The sequence below is a fragment of the Diabrotica virgifera genome, chromosome 5, assembly GCF_917563875.1.
Source record: "Diabrotica virgifera virgifera chromosome 5, PGI_DIABVI_V3a".
Lineage (NCBI taxonomy): Eukaryota > Metazoa > Arthropoda > Insecta > Coleoptera > Chrysomelidae > Diabrotica > Diabrotica virgifera.
The window spans coordinates 185,209,442-185,230,196 of record NC_065447.1 but is presented as its reverse complement, the minus strand read 5'-3'; the positions used below and the strand labels follow the sequence as shown (position 1 = coordinate 185,230,196).

The 20,755-nt window shown below is 32.2% G+C and overlaps 1 protein-coding gene across 4 annotated transcripts in view; it reads left to right on the top strand.

The window, feature by feature from the left end:
• The window catches only part of LOC114328568 (oocyte zinc finger protein XlCOF6.1), a 108,919-nt gene that overhangs the window by 42,381 nt on the left and 45,783 nt on the right, over positions 1 to 20,755 (top strand). Inside the window, exons 2-3 of one of the 4 annotated variants that reach the window (XM_028277450.2) lie at positions 2,012 to 2,113; positions 14,627 to 14,728. The exons of 2 other annotated variants lie outside the window; for them this stretch is intronic. In XM_028277450.2, the coding sequence (XP_028133251.1) occupies positions 2,012 to 2,113; positions 14,627 to 14,728 (204 nt within the window). The remainder of the gene's footprint in view (positions 1 to 2,011; positions 2,114 to 14,626; positions 14,729 to 20,755) is intronic. One more of the 4 variants, XM_028277451.2, reaches the window with a different exon arrangement.

The window sequence follows — 20,755 nt, the reverse complement described above, 5'->3', positions numbered from 1 at the left end:
ATAACGCTGATGTGAACTATATTATCTCTTACCGTAGGTTCTGCAGAAAGCACAAGACGCGCGGTGGCGATTCGATGTAGACGGCCAATGTGCCCGTTTCGGTTTTGTAAATAGACAAAATACGGTCCTTGGTCTCCTTGTGTATATTTATTTTTAATAGGTTTAATTAACAACTGGTTTTCATTAGAATTATTGTTATCGCTTACCTGATAAACTGGAAAAAAGTTATTTGATTGTGTTTTTGCTACCTTTTGTACCTGTGAACTTGCATTTTGACTTATTTGTGTTTGTTTTTCCTCCTGATCCAGTTCCATATTATTAATATTTATCGTCCCTCCCCGATCGGGTGGATGTCCTTTGCCAATGGTATTGACTTCCATTTTATTAATTACCGACTCACCAAAACTAATTTTCACCGATCACACACGCAAAAACGAACTGTTCGCTTCGAATGCTAAATCGATACTGCAGATACTACTTGTGAATACGTTTTAAACTCATGTTTAGTGATCAAAATCGGTTAAGCCGTTTAGAAGTTATTAAGCTACAAAAGTATAACCAATTATCGGTTATTCCCGAAATGGTTTATGTAGTTGTAGTGGTTACGACGCTAAATTTGACCTGGCAACGGGCAATCTGAGTTCATTTACCGGCTATCCCAATATATTTTTTAATCTATTTCGAATAGAAAAAAAATCTAGTATACATTCAATGGACACTAGATCATTTGGGAGATAATGCGACAACGGCGACCATTTATAAAGCTTAACGTTTAATCGAGAAACATTACATTCAACTTCATACATTTAATTTATAAATAACTTTGAAAAACTCCTGATACAAGAATACAAAAACCGCTAAACGCCGTAAAAATGAGTGGCGCATACAATATTCCAGCTACAAAAGATCTGATATAAATATTACGTGGCGCTAAAATGTATTTTCATTTTGATGCAAAACAAAATGCTAGTTTTATTTTAAAATATTTTTCCATAGCATTTGCTAAATTTGAAGTAAACGCGCCACAAAAGAGTAACTTTGATGCAGTTTGAAATTTGAAACTCTTTTGTGGCGCGTTTACTTCAAATTTAGCAAATGTTATGGAAAAATATTTTAAAATAAAACTAGAATTTTGGATTGCATCAAAATGAAAATACATTTTAGCGCCACGTAATATTCATATCAGATCTTTTGTAGCTGGAATATTGTATGCGCCACTCATTTTTACGGCGTTAAGCGGTTTTTTATTATTGTAATGACATATACGGCAGAAACACAACCTGCTAGAGAAACGGTAAAAAAGTGCTAAAAACAGCAGAGATCAAAACCCTTCGAAAAATCAATGGTAAGAAACTATGGGACAGAGCTAGAAGTACAGATGTATGACGGAGATGTAAGATGAAAACATCAAGGATTGGGTAAGAAATAGAAAAGTATAATTGAACGATCATATAAGCCGCATGGGAACAAATGGAGTAGTAAAGACAGCGAGACACGGTTCCCCAATAGGAAGACGATCAGTGGGAAGACCACGAAAACGCTGGAACGACAACTTACTGGAGGGACATTGAAAAAATAGACACAAGACAGATGTCTACACAAAAAGAAGAATAAGAAGAACTTTTTATACAAAAATATTCTAATTGGGTTAAAACAGATAAATCAAGGTTCAATTCTCATTATTTCTTAAATAAACCGATTGTTTCATGCATTTTGTGACATATTGGGTTTGCTGGTTGAAGCTACTCATGTGAACAGAGTGGGGATTTCTCAAAAACGCGGGAGAACAACGCATTTGCATGCATGTAGATAAACTAGCTCAAACACCCAACGAATTTGCTGTTTTGCTTGTAAGGAAAAAAGGGCGAGCGTCAGTTGCACCATAATTCTAAAGGTTGCGTTTCGCAACATTATGAACAGACTACTCAAATCAAGGTCCAAAAAATCCATTGACTGTAATAGTGTGAATGATGTAAAAACTCGAATGTTTATGTTTATGTTTTTATTTTAGGTCTTTCTCAGACAGAGGATGAAATTCAGGAAACATTACCTGAAGATTTTTCTAATAATGAAAAACAAATCCATCAGGATTCTACAGAAAAACCACTGAAATGTGAGATTTGTTCTAAGTCTTTTTCCCATAAAAGTCGTTTAAAAAATCATTTGGCAATGCAGAGTTGTAACAAATCTTTTAAATGTGAAATTTGTTTGAAGCAATTTACTCAAAAAGGAAATTTGACAACCCATTTGAAAAGTCATACTGGTGAAAAGCCCTTTGAATGTAAACTTTGTTTTAAGCAATTTACTGTAAAATGTACTTTACAAAGTCATTTAAAAATTCATGCTGGTGAAAGGCCCTTTGAATGTGAAATTTGTTTAAAGCGATTTACCCAAAAAGGTCATTTGAAAACCCATTTGGAAATACATACTGGTAACAGACAGACAAGACCTACTGGTGAAGAGCTTTTTGAATGTGAAATTTGTTTGAAGCGATATGCAGGACGACATATTTTAAAACGTCATTTGAGAAGACATGCTATTGGAAAACCTTTTGAATGTGAAATTTGTTTCAAGCAGTTTCTTCTAGCAAATGGTTTGAAACATCATTTAAGAGTACATACTGGTGAAAAACCATTTGAATGTGAAATTTGTTTGAAGCAATTTACTCAAAAAGTTCATTTGAAATCCCATTCGAAAATACACACTGGTGAAAAGCCCTTTGAATGTGAAATTTGCTTCAAGAAATTTACTCATAACTGTAATTTGAAAAGCCACTTGAAAATGCATACTGGTAAAAAACCATTTGAATGTAAAATTTGTTTTAAGGACTTCTTTCGAGCAAGTGATTTGAAAAAACATTTGAGGACACACACTGCTGAAAAACCCTTTAAATGTGAAATTTGTTTTAAGCAATTTACTCAAAAAGGTCATTTGAAAGACCATTTGATATTACATACGGATGAAAAGCCCTTTGAATGTGAAATTTGTTTTAAAAAATTTAGTCGAAAATGTAATTTGAAAAGTCATTTGGAAATACATACTAGAGCCCGAAAGCCCATTTAGCCCATTTGTTCCCATGTTATATTTTTTTTCTAAATACATAATATTGATAGACTTTAGAAACTTGCATCAGACCTGTTATGACCCATAGTATCGAATCAAGAGAAGACACCAGTAAAACCAAAATCATGCTACGAACAGCCGAAATGAAGACACTAAGAGCAATTGCAGGGAAGACAAGAAGGGATAGAATACGAAACAACATCATCAGGGAACAATGTGGCGTGAAAGATGTAGTAAGATGGGGTAGGCAAAGACGAAGAGAATGAGAAGACCACCAAAAAATAAAGAGATAGCTGGCAGTCTATCTGTCAAGAAATGCTCAACTACGGAATTAACCGATTGACAGATCTACAACAAGTATAAGAAGAGAAGAAGACTTTAGAATGACTTTAGAATATGTACTCATATGGGTATGGGTACAACGGGAACATAATGACGTTTAAAAATTTGACACATCTTTTAACTAAATATTTATTTATTGTGTATATTACAATACAGCTTATTCAGTATGGTACTTTATAAAACACTCTCTTTGCAAACATAATGTGGGTTTGCATTTGATGCAAATCCAGCTTGCACGAAGATGATATATGCTTCATCATAGTTGTTTATCAATTTTCTGCGGATAATAACCACCTGTATCTTTACGAATATTAAATGGCACGGCTGCTAGATGTCTGGAATGCGGAGCTTTATCAAATACTCGCATATAACGTCTATAGAAGATGTTAACAAAATTTAGCATGTCGATTTTGTTAGCTGCAAGTAAATACAACCCCAGGTATTCACCACTAAAACATTGATCATATGTGTAAATAGAGACCAATTGTAATTTTACTTTCTCTTGATGAACTAAATATTCATCTTCCTCAGTCATTATAATATCAACTACTGTATCTATCCATTGTGTAGTAGGGCCTTCGATTTTGTCCTATTTTCGTTGAATTGCAATCTAGTAATTAAAGGAACATCATAAACTATTTTAAATGGGAAATAAGCCACGATTTTACAAAAAAAAAAAAAATTTATTAACGTTTCGACGCCCAAGTCGGGTGTCGTTGTCAAAATACAAAATAATACTAAATGAACAAAAATGTTGTTGCTTAATAAAAAATTCTTCTAATAATTTATTTAATCTGACTCATTCATATCGGCAATTCAGGCATGTATTATACATTTTAAAGTAGAAGACTTTAAAATGATATTGCCAATATTGATGAGTTGCGTTCCTGGGACGACTTTACTAAAAGATAGTTCATTCGATTACATGAAATCAACCCCAACTCAAGAATATTCGACACAAAAAAATCATAGCATGTGATCTGTCTTTAAAAAGACAACCAAATGCAACGATGGCAGTAAAATTCTCGCGCTAGAGATTCCATAGTAAATCACGAGGGAAAACCAGGAAAAAACCTCGTGATACTATCCCGACATCGTAAGTATTTGGGCTTACATTTAGTTTACTCTCAAAACTAATACCAAATTCTGACTTTAATGTATATATGCTATTTTAAATTATAAATAATATTAATAATACATAGATATTATATAAATAATACTAAAATATAAAATATGTACTAACTCGATATGTTAATGACTTACTAATCGTGGCATTTTCTTTCTATTGACTTCCTCTTTTAGTATGGGTAACCACATCCTACTGTATTCTACCGAGGAATTTGCGACACAATTGTTTTCATTTAGCATAATAATTATTAGAGCCGCTTCTTTGATTTTTCTCTTTTTACTATCTGTTTCTTTCAGGACTATACTTGAATCTCTCCACTGAACTCTATGTTCATTATCCCATGCGTGTTGACATACTTGAGATCTATCAAATTCTCTATTTTTAATATAAGACTGATGTTGTTCTGAAGCTATTTCCTTGTGGCATTTTTATAATTACGTATTTTTTATGGGAAATAAGCCACAATTTTACTAAAAAATGAATTTATTAACGTTTCGATCTATTCTATCTAAAACTAAACCTAACTATGAACAAGAAAGAACAAAGAATTGCATTTATAGAATACCTTGTGAATGCGAACAATTTTATTTAGGTGAAATATCAAGATCATTAAACGTTAGAATAAGTGAACATCAGTCTTATATTAAAAATAGAGAATTTGATAGATCTCAAATATGTCAACACGCATGGGATAATGAACATAGAGTTCAGTGGAGAGATTCAAGTATAGTCCTGAAAGAATCAGATAGTAAAAAGAGAAAAATCAAAGAAGCGGCTCTAATTATGCTAAATGAAACCAATTGTGTCGCAAATTCCTCGGTAGAATGCAGTAGGATGTGGTTACCCATACTGAAAGAGGAAGTCAATAGAAAGAAAATACCACGATTAGTAAGTCAATAACATATCGAGTTAGTACAAATTTTATATTTTAGTATTACTTATTGTATATCTATGTAATATTCATAATATTTATAATTTAAACATATTAAAGTCAGAATTTGGTATTAGTTTTTTGAAGGTATATTAAATGTAAGACCAAATACTTACGATGTCGGGATAGTATCACGAGGTTTTTTCCTGGTTTTCCCTCGTGATTTACTATGGAATCTCTAACGCGATAATTTTACTGTCATCGTTGCATTTGGTTGTCTTTTTAAAGACAGATCACATGCTATGATTTTTTTGCGACGGATATTCTTGAGTTGGGATTGATTTCATGTAATCGAATGAACTATCTTTTAGTAAAGTCGTCCCATGAACGCAACTCATAAATATTGGCGATATCATTTTAAAGTCTTCTACTTTAAAATGTATAATATACGTCTGAATTGCCAATATAAATGAGTCAGATTAAATAAATTATTAGAAGAATTTTTTTACTTAGCAACAACATGTTTGTTTATTCTAATAGTATTTTGTATTTTGACAACGAAACCCGATTTGGGCTTCGAAACGTTAATAAATTCATTTTTTAGTAAAATTGTGGCTTATTTCCCATAAAAAATACGTAATTATAAGACTGATGTTCACTTATTCTAACTTCTAATAGTCTTGATATTTCACCTAAATAAAATTGTTCGCATTCACAAGGTATTTTATAAATACTATTTTTTTTCTTTCTTGTTCATTGTTAGGTTTAGTTTTAGATAGAATAGATCTCAATGTGTTTGTTGTTTTGAATGTTGTTGAAATGTTGAATTTATTTCCTATTGTTTTAAGTTTCTCGGATAGTCCTTTTATATATGGTATTGATATTTTCCTCGTATTATTTCTTGTGGATGTTATAGGATCCCGTTCTACGTTGTTCGGTTCCATTCGATCCAATCTTGACAATTCCTTATTTATAAACGATAAAGGATAATTATTTTTTTTTAAATAAAACAGATGTTAACAAATGTTTTTCTTCTAAAAATGAATTTTCGTTAGGACAAGTAGTTTTGGCTCTATCATATAAGGATTTAATGATTCCTTTTTTAACGTTGATGTTGTGATTTGATTAGTAATTGAGTATCTGTTGGAGTGTGTTGGTTTCCTATACACTGGAGTCTCATATCCAGCATCCTTCTTTGAGACTAAAACATCGAGGAAAGGCAGAGTGTTATTATATTCCTTTTCAATCTATCCAACAATTCTGATCTATGAGGCCATATTGAAAACACATCATCTACATATCTCCACGATACTGTGGGTTTTAAATTTTGTTTAGAAATTATATTAGTTTCGAAATCCTCCATAAATATATTAGCCAATAATGGAGATAAAGAAGAGCCCATTGCTGGACCAAAATTTTGTTTATAGAATTCATTATTTAGTTGAAAATAGGTATTATTAGTACATAATGTCAATATCTCCATTATAGCTGATACATTTAGTCTTGTCCTAGTTGTCAATGTATTATCATTATCTAATTTAGTTTTGATTATGTTTAAAGTTTTATCTAATGGCACATTTGTAAATAAACTGTTTATGTCAAAACTTACTAAAATATTATTTGGATTAAATTCAATATTTGATAATTTGTTTAAAAAATGTGTATTTTTTTATAAATGTGTCATTATTATTTGCAAATGGTTTTATAATATTTAATAAAAATTTTGATAGTTCACTACAAGGAGAATTGATGGTACTACAAATGGGTCTAAGTGGAATATTCGCTTTATGAATTTTCGGTACTCCATAAAAATGTGGTGTCTTACTGTAATGAGGTGTCATTAATTTTCTTTGATAGTACGTTAGATCATTTTTAAATTTGAATAGAGTTCTATAGATTTTGTTTTCCAGTGTCTTCGTTGGATCCTTCGTTAATTTGGTATAAGGTCCATCTGTAATTAGATCTGTAATTTTGTCCTCATATTGCATTTTGTCCATTATTACAGTTGCATTTCCTTTATCCGCTGGTAGGATTGTTATGGAGTCATCATTTTTTAAAGTTTTTAAAGCTTTCATTTTCTCTCTGCTGATGTTCTGTTCAATTTTACTAGACTTTTCTAATTCAAGTTTACATAGTACCCTATATTGTTATTATTATTATATCGACTTGGGCGTCAAAACGTTAATAAATTCATTTTTTTGGTAAAATTGTGGCTTATGTCCCATTTAAAATAGTTCATTATAAAACTGCCACAAGGAAATAGCTTCAGAACAACATTAAGGAACATCATCATCTGAATCGCTGTCGATATCGAGACTATCTTGTAAAAATACTGCTAGTATTCCGGGTACATCTAACGGCAGTGTGTCACATTGAATGTCATCGTCATCGATGTCCTTTTTATCGGTTTGATAGTCCCTCACAGGCGGTATTATAATAATGTCAATATCATTGTCGTCATCATGAATGTCAGCCAATGCCTGTTTGCAGATTTTCTGTAACATGTTCCTGCACAAATAATCATTAAAAATGCTGCACTTTTAATTAATCCTGTACTAATAATAATTAGCAAATCCATATTGTAGCTATCGAAAAAAAATTTTGTAACACCTTGCAGATTTTCCGTAATATGTTCCTGCACAAATAATCATTAATAATACTGCATTTTTAATTAATCCTGCACTAATAATGATTAGCAAATCCATATTGCAGCTATCGAAAAATTTTTTGTAACACCTTGCAGATTTTCCGTAAAATGTTCCTGCACAAATAATCATTAATAATGCTGCACTTTTAATTATAATAATAATTTAACGTCGCCTTATTCCCAGTGTACTCATTTGAGTACATCAACATTTACTTGCCAAAAAATATTGATTTCGGATATTTGTCAGAAAACTTTTCATATTACTTGTAAAATGTACTTACTTTATAAAATAAATTCAACAGATTTATCAAATCAATGCATAAATTGCACACAAGAAGTCATAAAAATGTAATGCTCTACCACGGGTGTAAATATAACCAAAAATTTTAGATTAGGTTTCACGCAAACACATACAGTTATTTTCCCGGAAATTTACAGGGACACTCTTTGTTGTTCATTCTACCACATGTCATTTAAACAATATTTTATCCAACACCGACAGACAAAAAAAATGTTTTTGTGGTGTGTACCCAAATGAGTACACTGGGAACAAATGGGTTAATGTGAAATTTGTTTCTCCTTTTATATTAGGAAACTCTTCATACGTCTGACCTTTAGTTTTAGTGTCAGTTATCCGATTCTAGTACAAACCGGCTGTTAACCTAATGTCCCATCCATCCAGACCTATCTAAACTGTGTCGAATACTTTCTCATAGTCGACAAAGCAGAATTAACATTTACATTTCGATATCTCGGATGAGAACCGAGATACTAATTAACACCTCTCTTGTTTATATTTTCTGCACTTTATCAACTGTTTGAGCTTGGTACTTACTGGAACCATTTTCGAATTTTTTATCTGTCTTTGTATAAAATTCCTCTAAGTTTATTTTTATTATTTCCGAAAATTCGTTTAAGTTCCTCTCGGTGTTTTCAGAAATTTCTTTTAGTTTCATATCGGTGTTTCGAGAAACTTCTTCCACTTTTTACATACACTTTTCCAAGAAATTAACGTACCACCTTAAAAATGGGTAATTTTTGATGTCTCGAATTTTCTGATGTCTCGATTCTTTAATAATATCGCTGTAATAATATTGTTGCTAAACAGGTAAATTGTCATTGTATACCGGGTGTACCAATCAAACTGTGATTTTTTCTGTCGGCCATAATTGAATTCAGAAGAAAGTAATTATCTAAATATTTGTCTGTTATTTTCAGAACTTATATCAGTTACACATTTTAAAAAAATTAGACAAAAATTCTTCAATAATTACAGCTTTATGTACAGTACCTACAAACTTTGATTTGGAAAATTGCTCATCAAATACAATAATTATTGCAGCCAATTGATTATTGTTCATTTAGTTATGAAAATGTTAATATCATACAAAACAAACGACTAAGCCGTCTTTGCCAGAGTCATTAATTGCACGTTGTAAATGTGTGGCTTGTAAATTGTCGAACAATCTCGTGCACTTGTAAAAAATCACCATCATTTTTACGTATTAATAATGATTGTAAAAATAAAAATTAGTAACTATTTGTCTTGCTTAAACTATTGCTAGTTAAATCCTTTTTCTTCTATTGTGTATTTTATAATTAATAAAAACTGATCTTTATTATATATTTTTTTTTGTATTTTGAGACCATTAAGCAACCCAATCACTTTTATGATTAGAACAAACTATAAATTTTTACATAATCATCATAAAAATGACTTCATTCCGAATATACCATTGATTTTCTTAATAGGCTATTGATTATATTCAAAATAAGATAGCTAAAAGGAACTACAACGTTAACGGGGTTTTATTATTTCGTATGGTCAATGGACATCTATATATGTATGAAAAAACCGTGGAGTGCTACCATTTAAAGGGGTGCGTCTTTGAGAAATGGGTGAATTAGTCCCTGGGCACAGGTTACATTAGGGTGAGTTCTATGCCCTTTTGGTACAAACATATCTACATAAAAATTGTTCCTGGTTAAATTTCCTATCTAAATACCACTTTTTAAAGTCAATGATACTTTTTTTTACAAAAGTATATTCAAAAGAAAAAGCCCATGAAACCCAAAAGAAAAAAATTTTGATTTTTGTCCAATAACTTTTGTCCACGAGCATATAGGTATAGACATTGCTTTACAGAAAAAAAACCTACATATTTCTTCTTTAAAATTTTGTTTAGTAGAGGTAATTAGGATTTATAGTTTTCGAAATATGGTTTTTCAAATTTCGCCACTCAGAATTTTGGGCAATTTTCCTTGTGATTTCGCAAATATTGTTCTGTAACTTATGTAACTTTAGGTATATGCAATGGTACACGTAATAGGAATAGAAATCAATTACCTTTAAAATGGTCTACTGTATAACGTTGTACGACTTTCTTTTATAGAGATGATGGTTTTTCAAAGTTTTATACTTTTAACAATTTTTTATAATATAATATAAAAATAAAATAATAATATATAATATATTACATATTATATACTATTATATATAGTATATATAATATAATATTATATTATATCTTATATAATATCTAATATAAAAAAAATATTTTTTGTATTTTTTACGATTATTTTTGAAACTTCTCATTATAACTGTTTTTCTGCTACATTTAGGTATATATTTATTATAATAAAAAAGCTTATTTTGTTTACTTTAAAATGGTGTATTACAAAAAATTCTAGGATTATTTTTGAATAAGATTACATTTTTCAACATGTAATAAGTACTTGCAACGATTTTTGATTTTAGGATTATTTTTTAAATTTCTCATTATGATTTTTTTGTCTTGTACATGAATATACTATACAGTGCTAGTCAAAAGTCCGTACCCCCCCTAGTATCTTTTGAACGGTTATAGCTATAATAGTGAAATTTGGAAGGAGGAAATACACGGACGTAAGCTTCTTAACTAGTCATGACAGGTGACGTAACAGTGACAGATGACTTTACAGCGCCACTGTGACACATAATTTTAAATGGGACCTTATGGCAAGTGATACCTCGTTTGAAAGGTAATGAAAATACCTATTCAGTCATACTAATTTTGTTTGAGTTTAAGCTAATTTTGATGAATAAATGAAATAAATAAAAAATTGTAGTTTCGCATTTAATTAAAAAAATTCAAAATTCCGCCTATGATTACTTGTCAAAAAGGTTGACGTTGACGTAAAAACTACTAGAGAATTGAAAAACGTCATCTTTTTGACAAAAAAACTCATAGGCGGACATTTGAATTTTTATTAATTAAATGCGAAAGTACAATATTATATTTATTTAATTTTTTCACCAAAATCAAAATCAACTTAAACCCAAAAAAATAGTATAACTGAATAGGTATTTTGAATACCTTTCAAATGAGGTATCACTTGCCATAAAGTCCCATTTAAAATTATCGGTCACAGTGGCTCTGTAACGTCATTTGTCACTATTACGCCACCTGTCATGACTAGTTAAGAAGCTTACCTCCGTTTATTTCCTCCCTCCAAATTTCACTATTATAGGTATAACCGATCAAAAGATACGAGGGGGTGTACGGACTTTTGACTAGCACTGTATATTGCTCAATAAAGAGGGCTTACTCTCTGTTCTTTAAAATGGTGTATCATCTATATTTAAATAATGGAAACCGAGTGATTCTTTGATATTTTTTCACCTGTATTATTTAAAATTATTTCTTTTACAAAAATTACATAAACATTAGTCTTAGAAAACAGAATTCCTTTGCAGAATATTGAACAACTAATTCCTGTCTTCCTACAACACAGTTTTTTGTACTTCCTTTGGTACATTTACATGCTATTTTTTTCAAGCAAAGCTTGTGGTGCAGGAGCTTTGACAGTAAATATTGGAATTAATCCATATTTTGAAGTTTGCCCGGCCGCCGGCCGAGTTAAGTGGATCCAAACACACTATCACAAAAAAAGTTATGAGAAATTTAAAAAATTATCCTAAAATCAAAAATCGTTGCAAGTACTTATAGTATGGTATAGTTAGACCCAAACCCAGACATCCAAAGTGAAAGTTATCCTCCAACACCAAATTGTTCTATATGGTCCACATAATGTTCAGATAAAAGTCACACCATTTTGAGCGTCGGGTTTGGGGGGGGGGGGGAGAGGGGGGAGAATTCTGCAAATTCGTAGCTTTTAAGTTTTTCGTCAATATTTCTAAAACTAAGCGGTTTAGCATGAACAACCCTCTACACAAAATTGTTCTACATTAAATTTGAAATAAAAAAGGCCGTATGCATAACCCTTCTAAAATGAACGGTTCCAAAGTTACGGAGGTAGTATAGTATAATTGGTCCAAAAAAGGCCTAACCCAGACATCCACAGTAAAAGTTTTCCTTCAAAACCAAATTGTTCTATATGGTCCACATATTGTTCAGTAAAAAGTTACACCATTTTAAGCGTCCGGTTTGGGGGGGACATGGGGGAGAAGTCGGTAAATTAGTAGTTTTTTTTAAAGTTTTTCGTCAATATTTCTAAAACTATGCTTTAGCGTAAGGAATGTTCTATAGAAAAATGTTCTACATGAAATTTAAAACAAAAAAGGTTCTATCCATAATTGTTATAAAATCAACGGTTCCAAAGTTACGGAGGGTGAAAAGTGGAGGTTTTCGATACCTTTTTTATTTACCGATTTCTCCCCTCTTTACCCACCAAACCCGACGCTTAAAATGGTGTGACTTTTTTCTGAACATTATGTGGACCATATAGAACAATTTGGTGTTGGAGGATAACTTTCAGTTTGGATGTCTGGGTTTTTGGTATAGTTATATCATAAATATTGCCCAAAAAATATAAAAAGTATCGAAAACCTCGACATTTCACCCTCCGTAACTCTGGAACCGTTGATTTTATAGCAATTATGTATCGAACATTTTTTGTTTTAAATTTCATGTAGAACAGTTTTGTATATAACATTGTTTACGTTAAAGCATAGTTTTAGAAATATTGACGAAAAACGTAAAAAATCTACTTATTTACCGGCTTCTCTCCCATCTCCCTCCCAAACCGGACGCTCAAAATGGTGTAACTTTTTACTGAACAATATGTGGACCATATAGAACATTTTGGTGTTGGAGGAAAACTTTTACTTTGGATGTTTGGGTTAGGCCTTTTTTGGACCAGTTATACTATACTACCTCCGTAACTTTGGAAACATTCATTGTAGAAAAATTATGCATAGGGACTTTTTTATTTCAAATTTAATGTAGAACAATTTTGTATAAAAGGTTTTTTATGCTAAATTGCATAGTTTTAGAAATATTGTCGAAAAACTTAAAAAACTACGAATTTACCGATTTCTCCCCCCTCTTCCACCCAAACCCGACGCTCAAAATGGTGTGACTTTTTCTGGACATTTTGTGGACCATATAGAACAATTTGGTGTTGAAGGATAACTTTCACTTTGGATGTCTGGGTTATGCCATCTTTTGGATCAACTATACTATACTATTATTACATTTTGAGGAAGCATATCTTATTCAAAAATAATGCTAGAATTTTTTATAATACACCATTTTAAAGTAAACAGAACAAACTTTCTTTTTTATTATATAATATATACCTAAATGTAGAAAAAAAAGTTATAATGGGAAATTTAAAAAATAATCATAAAAAATATAAAAACTCATTAAAAGTACCTATAAAATCTTGAAAAAGATAGCATCTTTAAAGGAAGTCGTACAACAATATACAGTAGAAAATTTTAAAGGTAATTGATTTCTATTCCTCTTACATGTACCATTATATATGCCTAAAGTTGCGCAGAAAAAAGTTACAGAACAATATTTGCGAAATAACAAGGAAAATTACCCAAAATTGCTGTGAGTGGCGAACTTTGAAAAATCATATTTCGAAAACTGTAAATCCTAATGACCTCTACCAAACATCATTTTAAAGAGAAAATATGTAAGTTTTTTTACTGTAAAGCAATGGCTATACCTATATCCCCGCGGACAAAAGTTATGGGACAAAAAAGAAAATTTCTTTCTTTTGGGTTTCTTTGTGCTTTTTCTTTCGAATATATTTTTGCAAAAAAAAAGTATCTTTGACTTTAAAAAGTTATATTTAGATAGGAAATTTAACCAGGAACAATTTTTATGTAGACGTGTTTGTACCAAAAGTGCATAGAACTCACCCTAATGTAACCTGTGCCCAGGGACTAATTTACCCATTTCTCCAAATCGCACCCCTTTAAATGGTAGCACTCCGCAGTTTTTTCATCTATAGAGATTCATTGACCATATGAAATAATAAAACCCCATTAACGTTGTAGTTCCTTTCTATAGTACATAATCAATAGCCTATAATGAGTATGAGGAGACGGGATAAAAAAATTGTACAAAAAAATTATCCGGTAAGATTCGGATTCTTAATCTATAAGCGATCCTTAACTTAAATCCATTGGTGGAATGCGGTCCTCAGGTTTTACATACTCAAATACTTCCAGGGCCTACACTACATGTAAAAACTATTCAAATCAAGATCTAAAAGATCCATTGTAATATTGTGGACGATGTAAAACATTCGAATGTTTATGTTTGTGTTTTTATTTTAGGTCTTTCACGGAAAGAGGATGAAATTCAGAATACATTACCTAAAGATTTTTCTAATAATGACAAACATATCCTTCAGGACTCTTCAGAAAAACTAATCAAAAGTGAGATTTGCTCAAATTCTTTTTCCCAAACAAGTGATTTAAAAAATCATTTAACAATGAACAGTTGTGACCAAACTTTTAAATGTGAAATCTGTTGTAAAGGATTTGCACGTGCAAGTGCTTTGAAAACACATTTTAGAACACACACTGGTGAAAAACCTTTTAAATGTGAAATTTGTTTTAAGCAATTTAATCAAAAAGATCATTTGAAAAGCCATTTGAAAATACATACTGGTGAAAAGCCCTTTGAATGTGAAATTTGTTTTATGCAATTTGCACATGGACATACTTTAAAAAGTCATTTGAAAATGCATACTGGTGAAAAACCTTTTGAATGCGAAATTTGCTTTAAGCATTTTCTTCAAGCAAGTGATTTGAAAAAACACTTAAGGACACACACCGGTGATAAACCTTTTCATTGTGAAATTTGTTTTAAGCAATTTTCTCATAATTGTCAGTTGAAAACCCATTTGAAAATGCATACTGGTGAAAAACCTTTTGAATGCGAAATTTGTTTTAAGCACTTCCTTCAAGCGAGTGATTTGAAAAAACACTTAAGGACACACACCGGTGATAAACCTTTTCATTGTGAAATTTGTTTTAAGCAATTTGCTCAAAAATGTCATTTGAAAACCCATTTGAAATTACATACTGGTGAAAAGCCCTTTGAATGTGAAATTTGTTTTAAGCAATTTACTCAAAAATGTCATTTGAAAACCCATTTAAAAATACATACTGGTGAAAAGCCCTTTGAATGTGAAATTTGTTTTAAGCAATTTACTCAAAAATGTAATTTGAAAAGTCATTTGGAAATACACGCTGGTGCCCTAAAAGCTCCTTTAATGTGAAATTTGTTTTAAGCAATTTTACTCAAAAATCTTCTTCCTGCTTCCTTAATATAGGCTCGCGCCTGTTCCATCTTCGGATGCCTCCTCATCAGGTATCCAGGTTTTCACTCCATCTCTTCTTTGGCCTTTCTATAACCTTGGCCGTTTGGTAATCTGTCTTGTGCTATATTTACCAGTCCTCCTTGTCCCATTCTGCTTGTATGGCTATACCATTCTTTTTTTCTTTTCAGTGTTCAGTCATTTATATTCTCTATATTACAGCTTTGCCTGAGGTCTGTGCTACGTTGTCGGTCCCATAATGATTTTCCTGTGATATCTCGGACCAGGTCCGGATTTACGATTTTGCCGCCTACGGGCTATCTTGATTTTGCCGCCTTTTTAACGTAAACATAGAAAACGCTAAATAATGCAAAATTATACTCTCTTCATCCCGGAGGAATTGGACTTCCAGGAAGTCCTCATTCATGATTTTCTAGCATTAATACGTAGCGCAATATCAGCTTTATAATCCTGGAGTACATCTAAAAGTGTCAATATTGAATCTACCTATTTATTTTGATTCATAATGTAATGTACGGTATGATATACTTAATAGAAAATACGTTATTTTGCTAATTCATAATTCAATTAAAGTAATAACTTTAGGTATATGAGCATGTACAACAGAAACAGATGATGCATAATTTTAGTGAATCTCATAGCATAGTTCTTACTTACTTACAAAACAACAAAGTACCTATACATTTTAAAATTAAATTAAACAATTCATTTGGTTGAAAACATTCAGCTGCGTGCTTACCAACCAAATTCAGGGAATGAGCAGAACATGGTGTGTATATGGCCTCAGGCCAAACTTCTCTGATACGAGCCTGAAGACCACTGTATGCCCCAGATATATTCGAAGCGTTGTCGTAGGATTGACCTCTACAGTTCTGGATGTCTATCTCGTACTTTGATAGTACGTCCATGACTGCTTTGAAAAGTGCCTCTGACCCATATGCCCATGTCCAACATTAGAGATAAAGCACAGAAATCTCTCAATTGGAATTCCATTTTCTTTGACGTACCTTATGCTGATAGCCAACTCATCCACATGAGATATATCTGGTGTTGAATCTACTATGATTGAGTAGTATTTTGCAGTCTTGATCTCTTGGAGAATGGTATTTGTCACTTTATGTGCCATCAATTGTACAAACTGTTGATAAGTAGTAGAAGATAGATAAGACGTGCGCCCTTGTCCAGGATTCCCATACTTGGCAATATGTTCAGACAGGAAAGGGTCAAACTTTGCTAATAGCTCCAGACCCATTATAAAATTGCCACTGTTGTTCGATCCGAAATGCTCAACATCGCCCCTGAAAGATAATCCAGCGGACGTCAGTGATTGGATCACTGCAACAATTCTCTTTAACACGTTTCGCCAATATAGTTTTTCATCTTCTATTTGCGAAATCAGAAGTGAAGATACGTTTGCGAACGAGCTCGCTCTATTCTTCATTGCCAGCATACAAGATTTATGCTCTGCTGAGTGATCATGTTTTTTAGACTATCCATGCTTCCAGTCGTCAAATCCTTGAGTAGCTGTTTTTGTGGTTCCCCCAAAAAGTTGACAGGGAACACAAAAAGCTTTCCCGTACTTTCAGAGTACATCAAATAAGATCTTCTTATTTCTTTTCCATTGACCAATTGAGTTTTGAAAAAGCCAGTGGAAAGAAAACGAAATTGTTCCCCAATAAGCCGTTTTGAAGCCTCGAAATTAAGTTTATTCAAGTCTTGTTCAAAGCCATGCTTACAAACATAGTCTCGTGTTGAATCATCAATCTTCCACAAAGCAGGATCTTCAATAGTGTTAAAACTTTTTAATGTTGGATTGGCAATGTCGGTTTCATTAGATTCATTCAGATTAGGATTTGTTACGGTGACTTCTTCACAAGAAGGCCTATCTTCTGTAGTCCGCTTGGTGTCTTCAGATTCGGATTCGATTTCTATTTCAGTTTCGTTGGGGATTCATCTTCTACGTTGGATGTGCTAGTAGAAGTGGTAGTACTTAAAGTACAATTTGGATTAGGCTTTTTAAAAAACGATGAAAAATTGTGAGTCTGCTCTATGACCTTTTGTTCTCTTTTAGCTTTCAAATCCGCCAACATTTTGTACTCAGCTCCATTCAGCCGTTTTCTTCCATCGCTCATTGTTCTAAAATAAAAAAATTAAATTAAGTTGACACGAACACAGAGGGTTAAGAAAGTTGAAATCGTAAGATCGTTTGGTATTAAAAACAACCTACAATAAATGGTAGTAGACTATGCTATAATCACTTGAAAATAATATTTTATAAGTATAGACAAACTCAAGAGAATGTCCAGTGTCCTTACTCCTTAACACAACTGGTATAAATTAATAAAAGCGTTGTTCCGAAAACATTTCTGAGAACTGAAGATAACGATGAGCTCGGCCGGCGCGGTGCGACGTTGTTATTTCGAACAAAGCTAGATGAAAATGCAAACTATACACTTCATACAGTTCATAATCATACTAGCGTGTTATTTTGTTTGCTAATTCAGATCAAAATACGAGACAGATACCTAAACAAAGTCAAGTAAGACAGTGAAAAAGTAAATACATTTTGGACTTACCTTCTTACTTTTGAACGTTCTAATCTAATAAAATATATTCTGAACCTTTACTTTTCACAAGGGTACACTGCACTGGTACAGAATACAACAACAGTAAAAACAAAAACACACATAACCTCCTGTGAGTGTGAAGTGGGACTGTTCAGGTTCAGGTTTAGGTTCAGTTTAGTTTTGATTTGCCTGACAGTGACAGAAGCGCTAGTGGCAACACCCATACGCGATACGCATTGCATAGACATTCATGATTCATCTTTTAAACTCGAATTTTGCCGCGGACGGGACAGACGATGTACCCATTAAAGGAGGGAAATAAATGTTAGTAAATCTTTAAAATTCGCAATTTTTTGAGATCGCCGTCGCCGCCAAAAAGTTCGTGCTAAAAATTGCCGCCTTTTAAAATCTGCCGCTTCGGGCTATAGCCCCTCAAGCCCCCCTGTAAATACGGCCCTGTCTCGGACTATTTTCAGTTCACACGTTTCCATCAGTCTTTTTGTCCTTGTGACAGATAGTGTGTTTAAGACATCCTGCTGTCCTGTTGGCTTTGTTTATTTGTTGGGCAACTTCCGCTTCTGTATCTCCATAATTGTGCATTAGTACTCCCATGTATCTGATACTTCTTTCTTTCTGGATGATTTTGCTGTCCACTTCCAGCTTGCACCTTATCGGATCTTTAGATATTACCATACTTTTTGTTTTATTTGGTGATATTATCATGTTGAACTTTCTTGCTGTTACATTAAATTGATATTCGCGGTGTGCAAGTACTCCGAAGGGATACGCGAAACGATCGTGCGCGAATAGCGGAGAAATATTACAACTTTCTTAAATAATTCATATTGTCAATTGAAATTGTCGAATTGACGTACATTTCATACCTATTGTCATTTAAGAAGAAACATTATATATTCACAATATTGATATTATATATTATATAAAGGTAAATTTAATTAATTGTATTTTGCTTGCAGTACTGCATTTTAATAACTAATTTTATTTACTACATACAATTGTTTACGTTTTAAAAACAACCTAACTCTTATTTTTTCTTCTTATTATTTTTTTGGACTATAGCCTTGACAATTATCCAGTAACCAGGACCATATGATTGGCCAATATAATTAAAAGTGCGAATAAAAGTGCAGAGCGAAGAAACCAGGTGTCGCTTTTCCGAACTTGCACGGTCCCAATAAAAGTCTCTGAACGTCATCTTCACTCTCTGCACGGGGGCTTAGGATCACACAAACGTAACTACATTTTGTTTTATTTTCTTTATTTTTGTAAATAGACATATCGGGGGTTAAATGTTATATGGACGGTCAGAATACATGTGAACCAAGTCCACTTTAGCTAAATTTGATCTTCAGAGGCTGTAGAAAGCTTCGTCATAAAATCACTGGTTAACATTTTTAAAAGTATTTATATTTAACCCTGCTGTCCCGTTCGAGTCAACTATACCTCGTCCAATTTACTTACCGTTGCACGTCATCCGCGCCATAGCCTGTGACACGATACCAACACGAAATATCTAGGCGGTAGGTGTGTTCCCCTTTAGAATCATTTTGATTCTAAAAAAGAACACACCCACCGCCTAAATATTTCGTGTTGGTATCGTGTCACAGGCTATGGCGCGGATGACGTGCAACGGTAAGTAAATTGGACGAGGTATACACAAATGTACTGTTCGGGTCAATATGACCCAACTATGGTTTACGCTCCTTAATCGAAAATAAATCGCTCCTTAATCGAAATAAAATAAAGCTAATGGTGATAAATAAAACTTTATTAACAAGAAGTTATGGTTGATTAAACAAAAATTATGTTGTTAATGTAAATTAAACCTTATTAACAAAAATAAAAGGTATTTTTTCTTTAAAAAAAGCCTAGTAAAAAATATATACAACAATTTAATTCAGTTTACAACTGGGACAGTAATAAAAAGAATGGATTTTACAAATATGTATGTTTATGTTTATGATATATACAACATAATAATTAGTCTTGTTATTGTTTTCATTGCAAAAGCATGCAGAGTACTCATAAGAACAACATTTTTATTATTTTTAGGAATATTGTCAACAACATTGGTATTTTGCGTGAATCAAAAAAGACGAGCTATGAACTTCTTTATTCGCGATTTTTGCTGAAAGCTCCGGTTTATTAAACGCTTTTATTTAGTTCAATAGTTTGCGTCAAATCTTTAGACGTTAATTTGACTGCCTTTTCTTCAATGCAAATGAATTAAAATTTGCAGACATATGCATTCGCGGGAACAATACACGAATAGTCAATAAAACAATTTTTTTCATGTTTATTAATTGTTTAAATAAAAAAAAACGATTTTAATTGAAAACGCTTAAATTCTCTTGTTTTTTGCAATGTAAAAACTTGAAACTTTTACGGAGTGTTTAGCTAATGATATGAACAATACATAATTTCACTTTTTACGTTAATTGTTTACGTAATGCTTCATTAATAAACAATAAAGTTTCAAATTTTTTGCCGATTCCGACTACTTTTCATGTTAGTACATCATATGTTTTATA